Raw genomic sequence first — 16,533 nt, 5'->3', positions numbered from 1 at the left:
TGTAGGTATCACAAGAACCCAGAAATGATTAATAATTCTACATTTAAATCCTTAAAATATGTCCAGCGTTCTACTGCAAGTACAATTCTTCATAATACAATATGTGCATATAATTTGGCAGTTCTGGGTCTGTATAACATTAGGTCTAAGAACTTCTTAAATCTAAATATTATTTGCATTCTCCATTGTCAGAAGTAAGCAGTAATTCCCCTGCAGGGAAAAAATGGATAATTCACACCTGAAGTAAAGAGTGAAAACATGCCCAAATACAATATTCACGAAGATTAGTGGAAACGTCTCTTGCTGAAGACTAACCACCTTCTCTGTGTAACGAGCTCTGTTCTTGCCCTCTGTTTGTGCTACCAGGCTTCTGAGAAACTCCGCATCCTGCAGCAGGGAGTTCGAACCCGGGCCGTGCCACTCAAAGAGGAGAAGTTTCACCGCGGGGTCAGGTGAGCCTGTGGTCCTGCGATTGCTTGGTTAATGGTTCTCAACCTCGTCTTGTGCAGGTGTCGGTGGGCTTTATTTTTGGCATTACTTTGTATTCCTCTTAATATAGTGATTTGTGTCTCCAAGCTTTTTTCCTTTTCTAAGCAACTAGACTGGAGAATGGCCCCCCTAAAGTTTTGTGTGGATGCAAGAGGCCGCAGCACAGGTTATTGACGTTTTGAAATGAGTTGGTTTTACAGGAGGCCACTCAGAAGCTCAAAACATGGTTCTTTTCTGCTGTGCTGTGAAAACAGGGGATTTCCATACACCAAAATATCCTTCTGAGTTACCATAAATGTCATGTTTAGGAAAACGACACATGGGTGTATATTTTAACAAAAGCAAAATAAAGACAGACATACATGGTACAAGGATATTTTAAACACTAACACAGAATGTTGTTTCCACTGCAGTTTTTGCTCTGAAATGTCCCACACTCTCAAACGTTCCACACAACCAGAGTTTTTTTTTCCAGCAAGAATGGAATTTAACCCTTTCATACACAAATCAAACACTACATTTTAAAGACAGGAATAAAATCTACAGCAGCCATATAACCTTACAACTCACAACTGGCAACCCACTGAAGCTAAGCCTGGTCAGTACCTACAGTAGATGGGAGATCTCCTGGGAAAAAAAAAGGTTGCTGCTGGAAGAGGTGTTAGTGGGGCCAGCAGGGGGCGCTCACCCTGCGGTCCATGTGGGTCCTAATGCCCCAGTATAGTGTCGGGGATGCTATACTGTAAAGAAGCGCTGTCCTTCAGATGAGACGTAAAAATCAAGGTCCTGACTCTCTGTGGTCATTAAAAATCCCAGGGCGCTTCTCGAAAAAAGTAGATAGATAAGACTTTATTGATCCCGAAGGGAAATTGATGTGTTACAGCAGTCCAGCCCAAGACAAGCAAAAACAGACATCAGAATAGACGAAAAATTATACGAAATAAATTTAAAATAAAATAAATTCATAAATACATAGGTGTTTGCAAAATATGATGATCATAGTCACTGTAAGAACAATAAAATATGTGCAAAATGTACATAGGTTTATACAGATTGTCCAAAAAGTACAATGGAGCAGCGTGCTGTCCATAGAGGAGCAAATGAAGGGCTAACAGTCCTAGCCTAGGGCAGCGTTATACACCCTGACAGCCGCCGGGAGGAGAGACCTGCGGAAACGTTCCCTTGAACACCGTAGCTGGAGCAGTCTGTTGCTAAATGTGCTCCGCTGCCCAGTAACAGTCCCATGAAGCGGATGAGAGGTGTTGTTCATGATGGCTGTGAGCTTGGTCAGCATTCTCCTCTCAGCCACCACCTCCATGGGGTCAAGGCTCATCCCCAGCACAGTGCCAGCCTTCTTGATGAGTTTATTGAGCCTATTTGCATCAGCACACAACATCTTAGAAGATGACCGCCGCCACCACTGATTCATAAAAAATGTGTAGCAGTGTTCCACAAACACCAAAGGACCTGAGCCTCTTAAGAAAATAGTCGGCTCTGACCTTTCTTGGACAGGGCGTCAGTGTCACCAGACCACACTCCAGCTTATCATCCAGGTGTACCCCTAAGTACTTGTAGGACTGCCCCACGATCTATGTCCCTCACCCTGGATGGAAATAGGGTTCAGCAGAGACTTATTCCTTCGAAAGTATAAGTAGGGGTGTAACCCTGGCGTCCTGGCCAAATTTCCCATTGGCCCTTACCAATCATGGCCTCCTAATAATCCCCATCTATGAATTGGCTTCTCTGTTCTCCTCCCCACTGAGAGCTGATGTGTGGTGAGGTCCTTTTTTTGGTCCATTTTTGCTAAAATATACAATATTGTAACATTAGGAAATGCTAGCAGAAGGTATGGCAGAGAAAAGTAAATGAATGTCATTTAAAACACATCAGCTTTAGTAAAGAAAAAATATAGAATGACCTTGTAAATTAATTATTTGAATGTAAAAAGTGTTAATTGAATCCAACATACAGAAAAAAGACTGGAAAGTATGGTAATGTCAAATTCTGCATTTCCCGCATTAATAAAAATAAAGATAAAACAATTTCTCTTTTGTGCATTTTTGGTACAGGAAGAGCAAAGAAACCAATCCTTGCACATAAAAGCTTGAAACTATTTCAGCAAAGAACGTTTGTGATGGTTGTTTATCTCAAGTATGCCATCATAAATACTAAATTATTGTGTTGAATATTTAATCCCTTTAAATTATTAAGTATACTTGAATATATTTTGTAAATATGTGTAGTCTATTACAGTGGATGTTAATAAAGGCAGAGAGAGGGCGGGCAGTACAGAGGGAGAAACTATTACATAACCAGGAGGGGGGCTGGCTAACAGATGTCAGCCAAGAGGGTTTTGCAGAACAGTGTCAGCCATCACTCAGTGAGCTGCTGGATCTGCGAGTGGCTCCTAATCCTAGTCCTGGTATCTGTATCTGATGGGTTTCATTCCAACTCAGCTCTGCAGCTCCAGTCCCGGTTGATTACTTGCTGTAATTGCTTGCATGTTGTTTTTTAACTTGTTTTTTCAGTCAGTCTTGAAGAGTGTCAAAGTCCTGCAGTGTCAAAAATACTCTAATTCAAGGGTGCAGATTCCCACAATTTCAGTACACAGAGCATGTGCAGCATCTCCTCAACGTGCTAGTTATTTTTTTACTAAACAGCTTTTACTAGTTGATCAATTGATAACCTGTGGTACAAATGACACTGTATAAGACACACCCACAGGTAGTGATTTCACTGTATCAGACGCAATAACTGGTAGTGATGACACTGTATCAGACACACCCACAGGTAGAGATGACACTGTATCAGACACACCCACAGGTAGTGATTACACTGTATCAGACACACCCACAGGTAGTGATTACACTGTATCAGACACAATAACTGGTAGTGATGAAACTTTATTAATCATGCTCACAGGCACATGTGTAGAGTAGACTGTTTCTGCCATGTTCACAGTGAGATGACACTGCATCAGATACATCAGCATGTAAGAATGATACTGAATCAGACAATTCCACAGGTGAGAATGACACTGTGGCAGACAGGCCCCAGTGAGGTGGCACTGTATCAGACACGTCCACTCTATCACCAACAATGGGCAATTTTTCCTTCTGCAGAGGGCCATTTGGTCACATTTATGATGACACCTCAACAGTGGCAGTTCTGAAGCCTGAAATCAGTACAAAAGGGATGATTCCAATTACAAATATCATTTAAAGTTTTAAGACCTGACCGTGAGTTTACAGGTATGCCCTGAATAGAAAATTGAAATCAATTCGCCTATGATTAAGAATGCAGCAACACCCAGAAGGCCCAGTGTTACTCCAGGACCAGGGCTGGGGACCGCGGTGACACACCATCACACAAAGGCAAGCACTTGTCTCTTTCCTCACGGCGCCGACAAGCGTCAACTCCCAAGCTCGTCAAAGCCCCTCTTTTTCTTCGCTACAGCCTAAAAAGTGACAGCTGGAGTCGGTCTTGCTTTCCAGCTCTCCAGCCCCCCAATCCCCAGCTGACCGTCTGAGCGGGAGCCTCCTCCGTCGCGGAGGTCAGTGGTGGCTGTGACAGCCCTGCGGCTCCTTCAGTTTTGACACCTGTGGTGCAGCGGCGTCAACGCCATGGAACGTGAGTCCGGAACGATAGCCCAGGCAGCGCCGAGAGAGCCCAGGAACAGCCCTGCCGGGTGTCACGACTGGGCCCCTGACAGCCCAGGCCGACGGAAGACAAAAGTGTGCCGTGTTGCAGGCGTAGGGGGTTGACTGGCTTCACATCCCAAAAAATACGAAACTTTTCTTCAGCAGGCAATTCCCTGACGGCCACTATCCCAGAATTCCCTGACCGCATCTTTAAGTTTGTTGCGGTGTCTGCAGGCAAGCAATTCTTCCGCCCTTGCTGTCTGCTCAGATGAGCTGATAAGTGAGGAGGAGGAGGTTAGTCTAAGGCCTCTGTGGTGATGAACTGTGCAGCTGGGTCACGTCGGAGGCGTAAGTGTCCCTGGGGGAGTTTAATAGGTGTGGGGGGGCACTGGCACCTAGCGCCCTGGCCTCCCTGCCCCGTCGTCAGCCCCCGTTATCACCATGATTGATTTTGCCTCCAGCAGGAGAGGTATCTGTTAATAACCACGGCAGCAAGCCTCTTGATGTCCCTGATAACACAAATCATCTGCCCGCATTCCTTATTGCCAGGTTTATTTGCGACCCCAGATACAGCCATCCATCAACATTAAACCAGGAGAACAGAGATGGGCGAACACGGAAAAGCTAGAGAAATCCCATCTCTCTGTGTGTGTGTGTGTGTGTGTGTGCATGTGCACTTGTTATTTTTTTCTCTTTCTTTAATTCCCGTGCCTTTGCTACAGCTGTGCTGGAGCACGAATATTTCCTTGTGTGTGTTTCATTCCAGGTGAATACAGTAGCTGCATCTCGTTGCACTGAACTGTACAGATTCAGCAACAGAATCAATGAATTAATTATTTTTATTTTGTCCCAGGCGTTTTCAAATTGTGTCCCTGCTGGCACTGCTGTTCTAGACGTGACAGGATCACAGATCCTAGGCAGTCAGGACCACAGTTCTTTATCTTTCCATGCTGAAGGGTTAAACATTGCCGGGAGGTAAGCAGCAATATTTCAAAACATCCCCAGGTGTTTTAATACAGGGAAACGTGCCAATAATCAGCGGTCCTTCAGCATTACAAAATAACAGAATGATGCAATTCGAGAACAAAATGTGAAAACCCAGACTCTGATCTGAAAAGCTTTATACGATTGCCTGCGTTCTGGAACACACAGCTCCAGGCTTTGATTAACCCTCAGATCTCTCTCTTTTCTATCCTTTTCTGTTTCTGCAGAAGTGATACAATCACAACAGGATGGAGTATGATTAGTTCAGCTGCCTAAAGTTTCTAGAACTGCCACGTTTCCATATTGACCTTACTTATCAGACACGGATTGCTGTTGAAGTATTGCTGCTTACTGTACATTCATTGGTTGATATTTTATTTCTGTAGAAGGGGATAAATACATTTTACATTTTGTAACTTTGAGGTTTTGCATACAGTATGCTTCATTTATTCTTTTAGAATGGTCCCAAAACAAATTTACTGTACACACCACATAGAGAAAGAAACATTGCAGCAGTGTTACAGAGTGCGATATTTAGAATTCAGATTTTGGGGATAATTTCATGGGGTTTCAAATTTTAGAACCTGAGTCTTTAAGTCCTTTTGCATGGAAACCTGTAAGTCCCTGCTTAATATGGTTTATACATCTCTATGCACAGTAGTAACAGTATCATACTGTTTAATGGACATTAAAGCAATGAGTAAAAAACAACATGTTTGGTCTGTAGCAGTATATGTAATCCATACAACATAACCCTAATTTACATTTCCTATATACGTATTTTAACAGCCCTCCAGGTTCCTGATTAATCTAATACGCCATCCAAATAGTGATTTTCTGCATTTATTTCAGCTGAAAGATATTTTAATTGTTATCCCTGTTGCCATCTGCTTTCAGAACAATTTCCTGCGGTGCTGGAGTTTAGCAGTGCCTTTTTAATGATCAGACAGTGGACTAACGGCACTGTAATATACTGACAGCTTTCAGTAGGGCCTTGGGCTTAGTGGGCTGTCCATTAAAACTGTTATGCAATAAAGTATATAGTGCCATTTAAAATCTGTGCACTATAACCTAATATTTAATAGTTGAACATTTCCTCTTCATGAGTTTGGGGGAGAAATTGCCAAGTTCAGACATGCAGTTATGGCACTGAGCAAATCCTGCACTGAACCGATGCAATATGGCATTTTTACAGGTGTCTTAACATTTTCCATTATGTGGTTAAGTGGATTAAAAAATAATCTTAAAACAAGCTGATTCCAGAAGACCCTCCAGCCCTCAAGGACCCCCATACCATGTGTCTGTAATATGACAGTAAATTTTGTCCTATTAGAATTTTATCAAATATTACAGCTAATGAGGCTGATAACCAGAGGCACCGCTGTTCTTCCGATCTTTAGGGAAGATTATCAGGCCAGCACATGCTGCTCAGTTTAAAGTTACCTCTGCCTTCTGGGAATTCTGCACAGAGCAAGTTTCACCCAGAGACATGCAGCTCTAGTATAAATTAAATTTAAAGCATAATCCAATTCAGTATTGTTATAATGAATTGCAAATACTGCATTATTCTGTTATCTCTTTAGGCATAAAGGCTTTGTTTTGCTTTCATGAGCTAAATTGTTTTTGCCACGTTCTGAATTTCTATCCCCTTGGTGATTCCTCCAGAAACTTAGAAGGGCTTGTTCTCAAGAAACTCTTGAAATGAACAATACATTTTCCTCCTCTGCAGAGACGTCGTGTCACATGAAGATTGGTTTGCTTCCAGGACAGGGCTGAGGTGCAAGCAGGTAGAAGGTTAATTAAAGAGTGAGCAGGTTTGTGTTGCATAGGCTGTGTTTCCACATGTTGCTGTTTCTGCGTGGCTGGGTATGGCAACTGTGTCACTGGATCTCAGACCAGCTGAAGGCAGCCTTTACCCATTCCCTCACCCTCCTTTTGTCTTTTGTTCCCGTTTTCCCACACTCTTGACAAAGAATGTGCAATTTTAACACCTACATCATGATTAAAGCCCGTTCCACATTACACTTCACTGAAATTTAGGATAGGGATAAAGCACTCTCATGTTTGTTTTTTTTTGGCGTGTGCACAGCTTGCTGTTCGGTGTTTCAGTACAATTTTTTGCAAAGAGTTGTGGGTAGGTGGCCTGTGAAGGAGTCATGTCCAAGGTATAGTTTTGTCTTGCACCTCTTGCTTGCCGAGAGAGGCTTCGGCTCTCCTGCAACCCTGTATTGGATAAAGCAGGTAGTAACTGGATGAATGGATGGAATTGTGGGTGTCTGGAAGAAACTTCGAAACTATGATCTTGAAACCACTTGCATTGAATGTTTCAAAACAGCTGGTTGAGATGCTGAGGTCTTCAGACCTGCTAGTGTGACAAGTTCAGTTCTCCCCGCCCTGAGCACACACAGCGCCCTTCCCTAGACAATGGATAACTTAATGGATAACCACATCAAGAGAGGTCCTACTGCATGCCACAGCAGAGTTCAACACTGTCTAGATTTCAGAGGAGGGTGACGTCACTCAGTGCACCAGGCTCTGTTATACCAGCAACCAAGTGACCAGGTGGATTGCTTCATTTGTAGCTTTAACTTTCTTAAAAAGAATACATCCTGGCCTCCATCCATAGGAGAAGTTCATTTCATTTAGAGAACTTTTGTGAAGTTCTTTTTGATCCACAACCAGCTGACTTTGTATTTCAGTGCAAAAACAGGGCAGCAACTGTCAACAAATGTGCTTATCAGAGTTACATTAGTCCACCCTCAGAACATCGATCTAGTGTTCTCTCTTAACTTTTGTTTGAGATAAATTATTGCAGAATGTTCCCAGACCAGCACTTACACATCATTGCTTCCTACACAAGATAAAAAAAAAGCTTTGCTTTGTTTTTAACAGAATACAAAAGTAAGGAGTAAGGCAGAAGAATATGCAGCTAAACTGGTCCCATATTTGTTACACCTGCAACCAACATCCAGATGAAGTGATTGCCGCTGTTGATCCAGTATTTTTCTTTTGTCCGCTGATAGATTTAACTGAAGTGACTGTGAAAATGTAGCTGTTGTCTGTATTGTGAACTTGGTGTGGGAGTTGGACTCAGCTCCTAGCCCTTTCGCTTCTTTGTACACTAATACAAGTAAATCCTTTTTCCCGGTTGCTGAGCTGGCTATAATTTCTTGCCTGTTCTGCAAAGGCAGCTGAGAGAGTAAGAATATATATTTTTTATCTTTTAAAAAGCGCTCTCTCTCTCTCTCTTTCTCTCTGTCTCTTTACTGCTGTAGTGACTCAATTGGGAACAGTTACAGCCCTGCAGCCCAAGACTTCTCTACATATTTCATCTATAAGCTCCTCGGCTCCAACGGTAAGGCTGAATTACTCACTGGTGGTGCTCTCCCCTCGCCCTTCTCTCCCTGTTCATCTTATAAATGTCCTTGAGCTCCAGAGATCTCTTTTACCTGAAGGCAGTGTGGTTGCAGCAGCCAGATGTAGTTTTGGAATCTGGATCTGTCTTGTTTTCATTCAAATCCTAAGTTTTATTTTTTATGGGCAAGTCACCTGTGCCCATACAATAAAAGCAGACAATCCGCACTGCACAAAGAGAGCTGGGATGATTGTGGGGCTGTCCAAAACATATACCCAGTACCATTTAAAATATTACCTTAACCTGTGATGGGAGGCATGCCAAAACCTTTGTGTTTCGTCCACGTATGATCTTCAGTAATGAAAATGAGCTTGATGTTTGATGAGTGGAGATGCCTATCGAATCAGTTTCAGATTAGAGCTGGGTTTGATGCAGATTGCTATAGTGTCCTCCACAGGACAGTGTGTTCCTGCAAGAAGCACCTTTCAGTATCATTAGCAGTTTCTACCTTTTTCCTGTTTAGCTTCTTGACTTTCCTTTTGTATGTGCTTTATGCCTGCATCGCTGGGTTAACTGGCAGTTTCCCTTCAATAGACTTTAAAATGTCTGTGTCAAAGACCTTATTGCTCCCCCCATAAAATGTTTTTTTAAAAATCAGCTCCAGAGACCTATTATCTGTCAGTTATACCCTCCTGTGCTCTTCATCGTGTGGGAGTGAAGGTCTCGGCTTTTCCAGACATGTTCCAAGGGATGGTGATAGATGCATTTGTAAATTATTCATAACAGCACTTCAGAAGGTAGAAAAAAAACAGAGTAAGGAGATCTAGAAAATATATACAGTATATATAGCAGTTGCTTGGCATGGAAAATAGAGTCAAAGGAAAGACAAGAAAACAAAAAAAAAGATGTTTGTGTGACTATTTCTCCGAGGTTTCTTTCCATTGATTAAGGTGTGGATTTAGGGAGATTTGTTCTTGCAGATGTCCATAAAACTGGTGTTTATGGCTCCTCTAATGCTCTCTTCTTGAAGTTGTCTGTTAAATTGATGTTTTAGTGTGGAGAATTGGCTTAGAAGGACCAGGAAATTCTTGGGAATATTCTGAATATTTACAGTCGCTGAAGTGTTATAGTTTTAAAAATAAATGAACAAAGCCTCTGTTCATCCTGTTCCAGAGATGTTCGTCAGAAAGATATTGTCTCAGTCCATTTAGAAAATTTACAAAGTGCAAGTTTTCCAGTTTTAGATGAATCCTTAAAACCTACATCACCACCCTGAGTCATCTGCTACTCAACTATGGCCTGGACCCACGCATTAGAGACATCAAAGTCAATGGACAGTGGCCTCCCACTGCTTTAATTATGAGGCTGATGCTTTTATCTTATTCTATTTTTTGAAATAGGCAATGTGGTCTATTTTTCTTAACTAAGCTCTGACATTTTAAGGTTGATAATTTGTTGTTGATCATGTGTTATCAGTCTTTTATTGAATTTGTTTTACTTCCTGCCCTGATCAGCTTGTTTGGAAATCTGAATCTGAGCAGCAAGAACAAACTGTGAAATACTGTCAAACTGTGTCAGAACGTGCAGTGGTGCTGATCTTTCGGCCCTATCCCATGTCTATCTGTTACTGGTCTTGCATCAAGCATATTCCATCCCAGGGGACTCTTCACACCCTTTGAAAGATGATTCTCTTGTTCACATCTGTGTTGTATTGTTTGTGTGTTTTCTTTGTATTGTCTGCTGCTGTAAAACAAATTGCCCCTTTGGGGATAGTGAAGACATGCTCTCACTCTCCTTATCCAAATTTACTCATGTGCTCGTTTACTGTATACAGTTTTGTCCTTTACTGATGCACTGCCCAAGGGAGCAACACCTGTATCCTAATAGAGGTTTCGTGGTAAGTAGAAGCCCTGACCACTGCACAACATACTGTACCTGGACTGAGTTTTGGTATTAACCCTTAGGCCTACGTTTGTATCAGCTTTCCCCAAAGGACAGCTGAGGGGATGTTCCTGTGGCAGGTGCACAACTCCAGCTGTAGTGCCATGGAGTCTGCAGATCTGCATTCTGACTGAGCTCTTACCTACATAATTTAGCTAATTAGTGCCTTAAAATGATCCATCTAAAAATAAGTTATGCTTCTTTCGGTGAGGAGGATTAAACTCTTATTACATTATTGCATTAGAAGAGGTACAGTATAACTATTCATTTATTTATGTACTGTAGTCTTCATCACCCAATGTTACCCATGCATGTTGTCCTGTCTCATGTTCAAGTTTGAAAGATGTACAGAGCCTCCAGTGTCTGTGTCACCTGGGGATTTTGGAGGAGTAAAAGTCAAATATCAGTCCAGTTCTCTGAGAACTAAAGCAGATGTGATCAATAAATAATTATACACTACAAATAAAAGAGAAAGCAAAATCTTAAGTGATTATCCCTTATAATATTTATTGTGCTCTCACAGATTCAGTTAATTACTTTTTCAAAGTTTACAGAGTGAGATAGCTCATAAATAGCTGTGTTTAATTTTCCTCCCACGTTTTCAGTTCGCATTAATTCTTCTGAATATACACACAGCATGGGGAACAGTATGGTCGACAGCTCTGTTGAATATGAAATGATGGGGTCTCTCCACCTCCACAGATGGTACACAAACAGACAAGCTGCTTGTTGGTGGTGCCTGTTGGGCTTTTCTGATATTTTCTTCTGTGTGATGAGAACATTATGAGTAGCGAGAATCTTCAATTGAATTTCGAGAGTGACGAACGGTGAAGTCTGTAAGAACGTGCTTCCCTTTTGGATATAACTGTAGATTTGTCAATTATTTTAAAAATAGATGGTGTGGAAACATCAAAATGAAAATCATGGATCTGAAGTTTTTTGGAATTTGATTTATTCTCCAAGTGGACTAGCTGTCCACTTCCCAAAGTTCAGGAATTAAGATTAATGGATTCCACGTTCAGTGGGTTGCATCACCCTTGAGCAGCCTCATTTTATTAAGTTTCTGTACCTACGCTATAATAATAATAATAATAATAATTGCTTACACTTATATAGCGCTTTTCTGGACACTCCACTCAAAGCGCTTTACAGGTAATGGGGACTCCCCTCCACCACCACCAATGTGTAGCCCCACCTGGATGATGCGACGGCAGCCATAGTGCGCCAGAACGCTCACCACACATCAGCTATCAGTGGGGAGGAGAGCAGAGTAATGTAGCCAATTCATAATACCCAGTTGCATAAACGAGTAAAAATATAAGACATTGAGGATAAAGGTGTCAGCCACACAAATTAATAACTTCACAACTATAAGCTCAAGATCTAAGTTAATAGAAATCAAGCCGTTTAATCTGAAAAATAAAACAAAGGTGGGAAATGTATCCAGAAACGCCCATTATAAAAGGGTAACCTCAGATTTAACCATTGTGATGGGTCCAACCACATAGTCTCTTCTTCTACCACACAGAGTTCTGTTTCAAGAGGATGAACACATAAAAGTGGACATACAGTAGGCATAATGCCAGCTTTATTGCTCACTATATTCTTCAAACAATAAGTAAAGCATTAACCCATTGCAACCCATTTGATTTGTTGTTTTTTAAGAAACTGCATTGCTGTCAGATATGCTGTCGTATGAACGTGGAGCAGGGTGTAGAGACATTTAGGACATAGAAAACATTTTTCAGCGTTATTAACCCAGGTGATAGCAGTTGTATCATGCATGAGGTAATCGTGCTGGCTTTCTTAGGAGTTCTTCGCATGCTTAATATCTCTCTGCGTGTCAAAAGAGGAGGAGCAAAATGTTAAAAAGAGCTGTGCAAATGCAAGGATAACACATTCTTCCTTTCAGAATTTTATTTTAATCTTATTTTAGGTGATACATTTTATAAAAGTGTGCATTTTCATTTTATAAGCTGGATTTGAAGCTCCTCAGTCATTTCTTTTGCAGACCAAGTATTCTTGCAGTGAGAGCAGTGACTGAACATTAACTATGAGCATTAGAACATTAACTATATTAAAAGCAGATATCTGTTTTTTTATTGATCTTCTGATTTTACAAGGCTACATTCAGGCGTCTTTGGTAAGCCTTGCAATGGTTTGAACGGAGTCCAAGGCTTAGTTTGCACTGAGCATGAAATCTACTCGTTTTGTTAACGGTGCTCTTCGTTATATAAGTAAAGCACCTGGTGTGAGTTTCAAAAACCGTAGGGTCAGCAAATCTTAAATAAGTGCTGCATGAGAACTTAAATCATTGTTATATAATGTCTTATACACCCCGGATTTCATTTTTTCTCAGCTGCTGATTCTGTTACCCTGCCATTCAAACACACTTCCATGACACAACTTACAAACTGTCCTGAAGTCTCCACGCTTCTCTACACCTCCTTGCCCAAAACCCACACCTGGTAACACCCAGTCCCAGGTTTTCTTAGCCTGTCTCTAATGACAATATTGATCCGCAGTGTACAGAACCTTGAAAATTTGATATTATTATATCGCATTACATATTACATATTACATATTACAGTATATCCCCCAAATTGTTTTGTTTTTTCAAAAACATTAAAATGCAATCGCACTTTTTCAGATTTTCATTAGAAAATCCAGAGCTGGACTTTGTTTCAGCTACGACACTTGACTTCAACCTGTTTGTGCGTCAACTCTGTGATTGCTCCTCACTGTGATGAATGATCTTTTGTAGGTCACTAGGAAATTTCAGAAATTCACCTAGAAAATTCACAGAAGCAAAGAGAGAATAGCAATGCTGGCATTTTCCCGGGTGCTAAAATATAGCATCTCCACCTTGTGCACTCGATAATTTTCCTCAATAAGAAAAAGGAGGAGACGTGTCTAACTCAGTCTGAAACAAAAGCAGCAATCTGTGAAGAATTCTATTTCACAGGCAGCACATTTTGAATTCCACCCTGCAACAGAGAAAGTGCAAACTAATTCAAAAATTCCACAGGTGCCTATAAAGGAACATTGAGAGAATGTTCATTGAGAGAATAGCAGAAGGTTTAACCTTTGGAAATGCTTCATACAGTATATATTCACCCCATCATTAGATACTTCATTTAAACTAATTAGGAGTAGTTAGCTGAAAAGTAACATCACAGTGTTTTGCATTGCCATTTTATTTAAAGTAATTTCTGTCTCATAGGCTAATAATGACATCCCTTTGTCTGATGTGGTTTGTAGGCTGTATTGTAGCAAAAAGACCTCCTGCTTCACAAAGGAGATTAGTGGTCCAAAGTATCTGTAATAAGAATAAATATATGTGATCCAGAAGCAATATTTTCTGTAAAATCCATATAATCCAGGTCAACGTAATCCAGATCAGAAAATGTAGGATTACAGAATCTAGATCACTTTATTTGCATTAAAAGAATTGAAGATTAGTATAGAAGAGATCATGAGAAAGTTGACAACTGAGAAATTAGTAGTTAAATGAACCAAAGATTTAATTGAATCAAGGATCATCCAGCCATTTCTTGTAGAAGCCAGGGTACAGTGGCCAGCCCGCAGCTACAGTATATCACCATCCAGCTCACAACTGGTAACTCACTGAAGCTCAGCAAGTGTGAGCCTGGTCAGTACCCGGATGGTAGACCCCTGGGAAAGCTGAGGTTGCCGCTGGATGAGGTGTTATTGGGGCCAGTAGGGGGCGCTCGCCCTGTAGTCTGTGTGGGTCCTAATGCCCCAGTATAGTGACGGGGACACTATACTGTAAAAAGGCTCTATGCTTCAGATGGGACATAAAACCGAGGTCCTGAATTTCTATGATCATTAAAAATGCCAGGACGTCTCTTAAAACTAGTAGTGGTGCCAACCCCAGTGTTCTGGCCAAAATTCCCGCTGGCTTTTACCAATCATGGCCTCCTAATAATCCCCATCTATGAATTGGCTTCATCACTCTGCTCTCCTCCCCACTGATAGCTGATGTGTGGTGAGCGTTCTGGCTTTTGAAAATGATGAAAGTTTGAATCTGGAGTCCTCTCTGATTAAAACAAAAATAACGGGCCTTTTACCTAAATTTTAGAAACATGGCACATGAGATAGAAGTTACCCTATTTTGTGGCAATTTTGATATCATTGTAAGCACAAAAACATGGATAATCCAGAGTGATGGAGATTAATGTAACATTAGCAGATACACACTGTTCTGGACAGGCAGGAAAGACTGAAGAGGGAGGTGTAGCAACTGGATGTATTGAAGGAGTATTCAGGCTCTGTAACTAATTCTGAGAATCTGTATCAGTCAGACTTGTAAAAGTTGTGCACAGTAATACACCACCAATTACAGATGTTGATGTTTATTGCTTCATTATAATTAATCTATTAAGAATCTATGTGCAAAGGACGTTTGGGGTTTTAACTTTCCCCACATAGACCGAGAAATGCCAGCAGCAGAGACCAAAATGGAAGACATGGTTGACAGCATGGTCGATGACCGTTTTCTTGCTTTGTTGATGTGGCTAAAAAAGGTGACAGGAACGTTGGTCTCAACTGTTGACAAATACAACACAGAATGGGGCTAACAGAGGTGAGGGAACTGTAATCATAATGTGGGGTACTTTATAGAATACTTTAGAACTGATCAGTTTGAGCAGTCCAAATTAAGAGTTTATAATTTGGGGAAAACAGAATTTGGCGGAGCGAGACAGATTTTAAGTAAATTGGGATAGGATATATACTGAATCAAATGTGTTGCCGTCATAATATAAAATATATAACTATATACAGTATACTATAAATGTATACAGTCCATACTGTATATATTTAATACTTATCATACAGTAAATATCCCTAGTATTCACGTTGCTGTGGACCAGGAGGAACGATATTTTGTTCCCCTGTATACTTGTACATGGCTGGAATGACAAATAAACTTGAACTTGTCTAAGCTAGGTCTTAACTAGTGATCAGATCCATTACACAGGCAGCAATTAGCGCTGGTGATTAAGGGCTCTGTTGAAACAAAAAACAGAAGACACAGGAGGACTGCAGGACTAGGAATCAGTGGTCCGAAGATGAAAATGATATGTCAATATACAGTAAACGCCTAATTCTTTTTCATAGGTCACTTCTTCAAGCTCATTAGCAGAGAAAGTAGAGTGTTTGGCATTTCGTGTGTGTGCGTGTTGCATTAAGACACCTCCACAAGAGATCGTCTAACAAAACAGGTTGATATCAGTTGACAGCTGCCAAAGCTAAAATAAGCTTTGCCTACATCAGACATGTAAAGAAATTGATTTTTTTTTATCAAAACGAAAACCTGTCCAAAGACTTGCTTATCAAATGAGAAAAGAGCAGTCCACATGAACAATGGTAGCTATTCAGAATAAAAATCATAGTGAAATTTATTACCTCCGCCTCATTAATAAACCTTTCAACAAATTTACAAAAATCTTTTTAATTGGCAAAGTAGCTATTCTACCACAGACTTTTTTAAAAGATATCCATTCCTTTGACATTCCTGTTGGAGGAGAATTGAGTGGTTCATTCAAACTGATAAGTTGCTGTACCTGTCCTACACAGCTTCCTTGTAGAAGTCCCTTCTTAAACAACTCTTCCATCAGTCCCAGACATATAAAATGCAAGATCTACTTGAGTGCACCTGTGTTCACCCCATAACGTTGCTTAATCGTGATGGCAAGGTCATTGCAGGAAAGATGCCAGAAAGTTGGAAACTTCAACCTTAAATTATTAACCTTGATTTAGATACTTGATTAGAAGTAGGTATTCTTCCAGTTACATTCAATGCCTATTTACTTCTGCAGATTGCTTATAAGCACAACAGGTCCATTGCATTGCCAATATCATTGAAGCTGCGAAAGCATTCGGCTGAGTTGAAAGGAGCTTCCTTTTTTTTCAACCCTTTATAAAATGGGTCCTGTTTATGTGCCTTTATTGAAATGCTGTGGTTTGCTTTAATAGTATGGTTTCTGACACAGATTCCCTCTAAGGGCGGGATCTACGCAAAGAGATCTCCTATACCCACTTCTTTGTGCCTTGGCAACAGAGCAGTTGTGTGAGGATATCTTCACTCCTGGCTTGGGG

The 16,533-nt window shown here is 40.9% G+C and overlaps 1 protein-coding gene across 3 annotated transcripts in view; it reads left to right on the top strand.

Annotated features, from left to right (window-relative positions):
* Positions 1-16,533, top strand: part of LOC148655268 (dynein axonemal heavy chain 3-like) — a 237,770-nt gene that overhangs the window by 17,943 nt on the left and 203,294 nt on the right. For 2 of the 3 annotated variants that reach the window (XM_088645658.1, XM_088645657.1), the window contains exons 2-3: positions 367-452; positions 8,390-8,469. In XM_088645658.1, coding sequence (XP_088501784.1) covers positions 367-452; positions 8,390-8,469 — 166 coding nt within the window. The remainder of the gene's footprint in view (positions 1-366; positions 453-8,389; positions 8,470-16,533) is intronic. The other variant, XM_088645659.1, reaches the window with a different exon arrangement.

This window comes from Lepisosteus platostomus, chromosome 9, assembly GCF_059453375.1.
Source record: "Lepisosteus platostomus isolate fLepPlt1 chromosome 9, fLepPlt1.hap1, whole genome shotgun sequence".
In the NCBI taxonomy this organism is placed as follows: Eukaryota; Metazoa; Chordata; class Actinopteri; order Semionotiformes; family Lepisosteidae; genus Lepisosteus; species Lepisosteus platostomus.
This window is presented reverse-complemented; position numbering and strand designations above follow the sequence as displayed.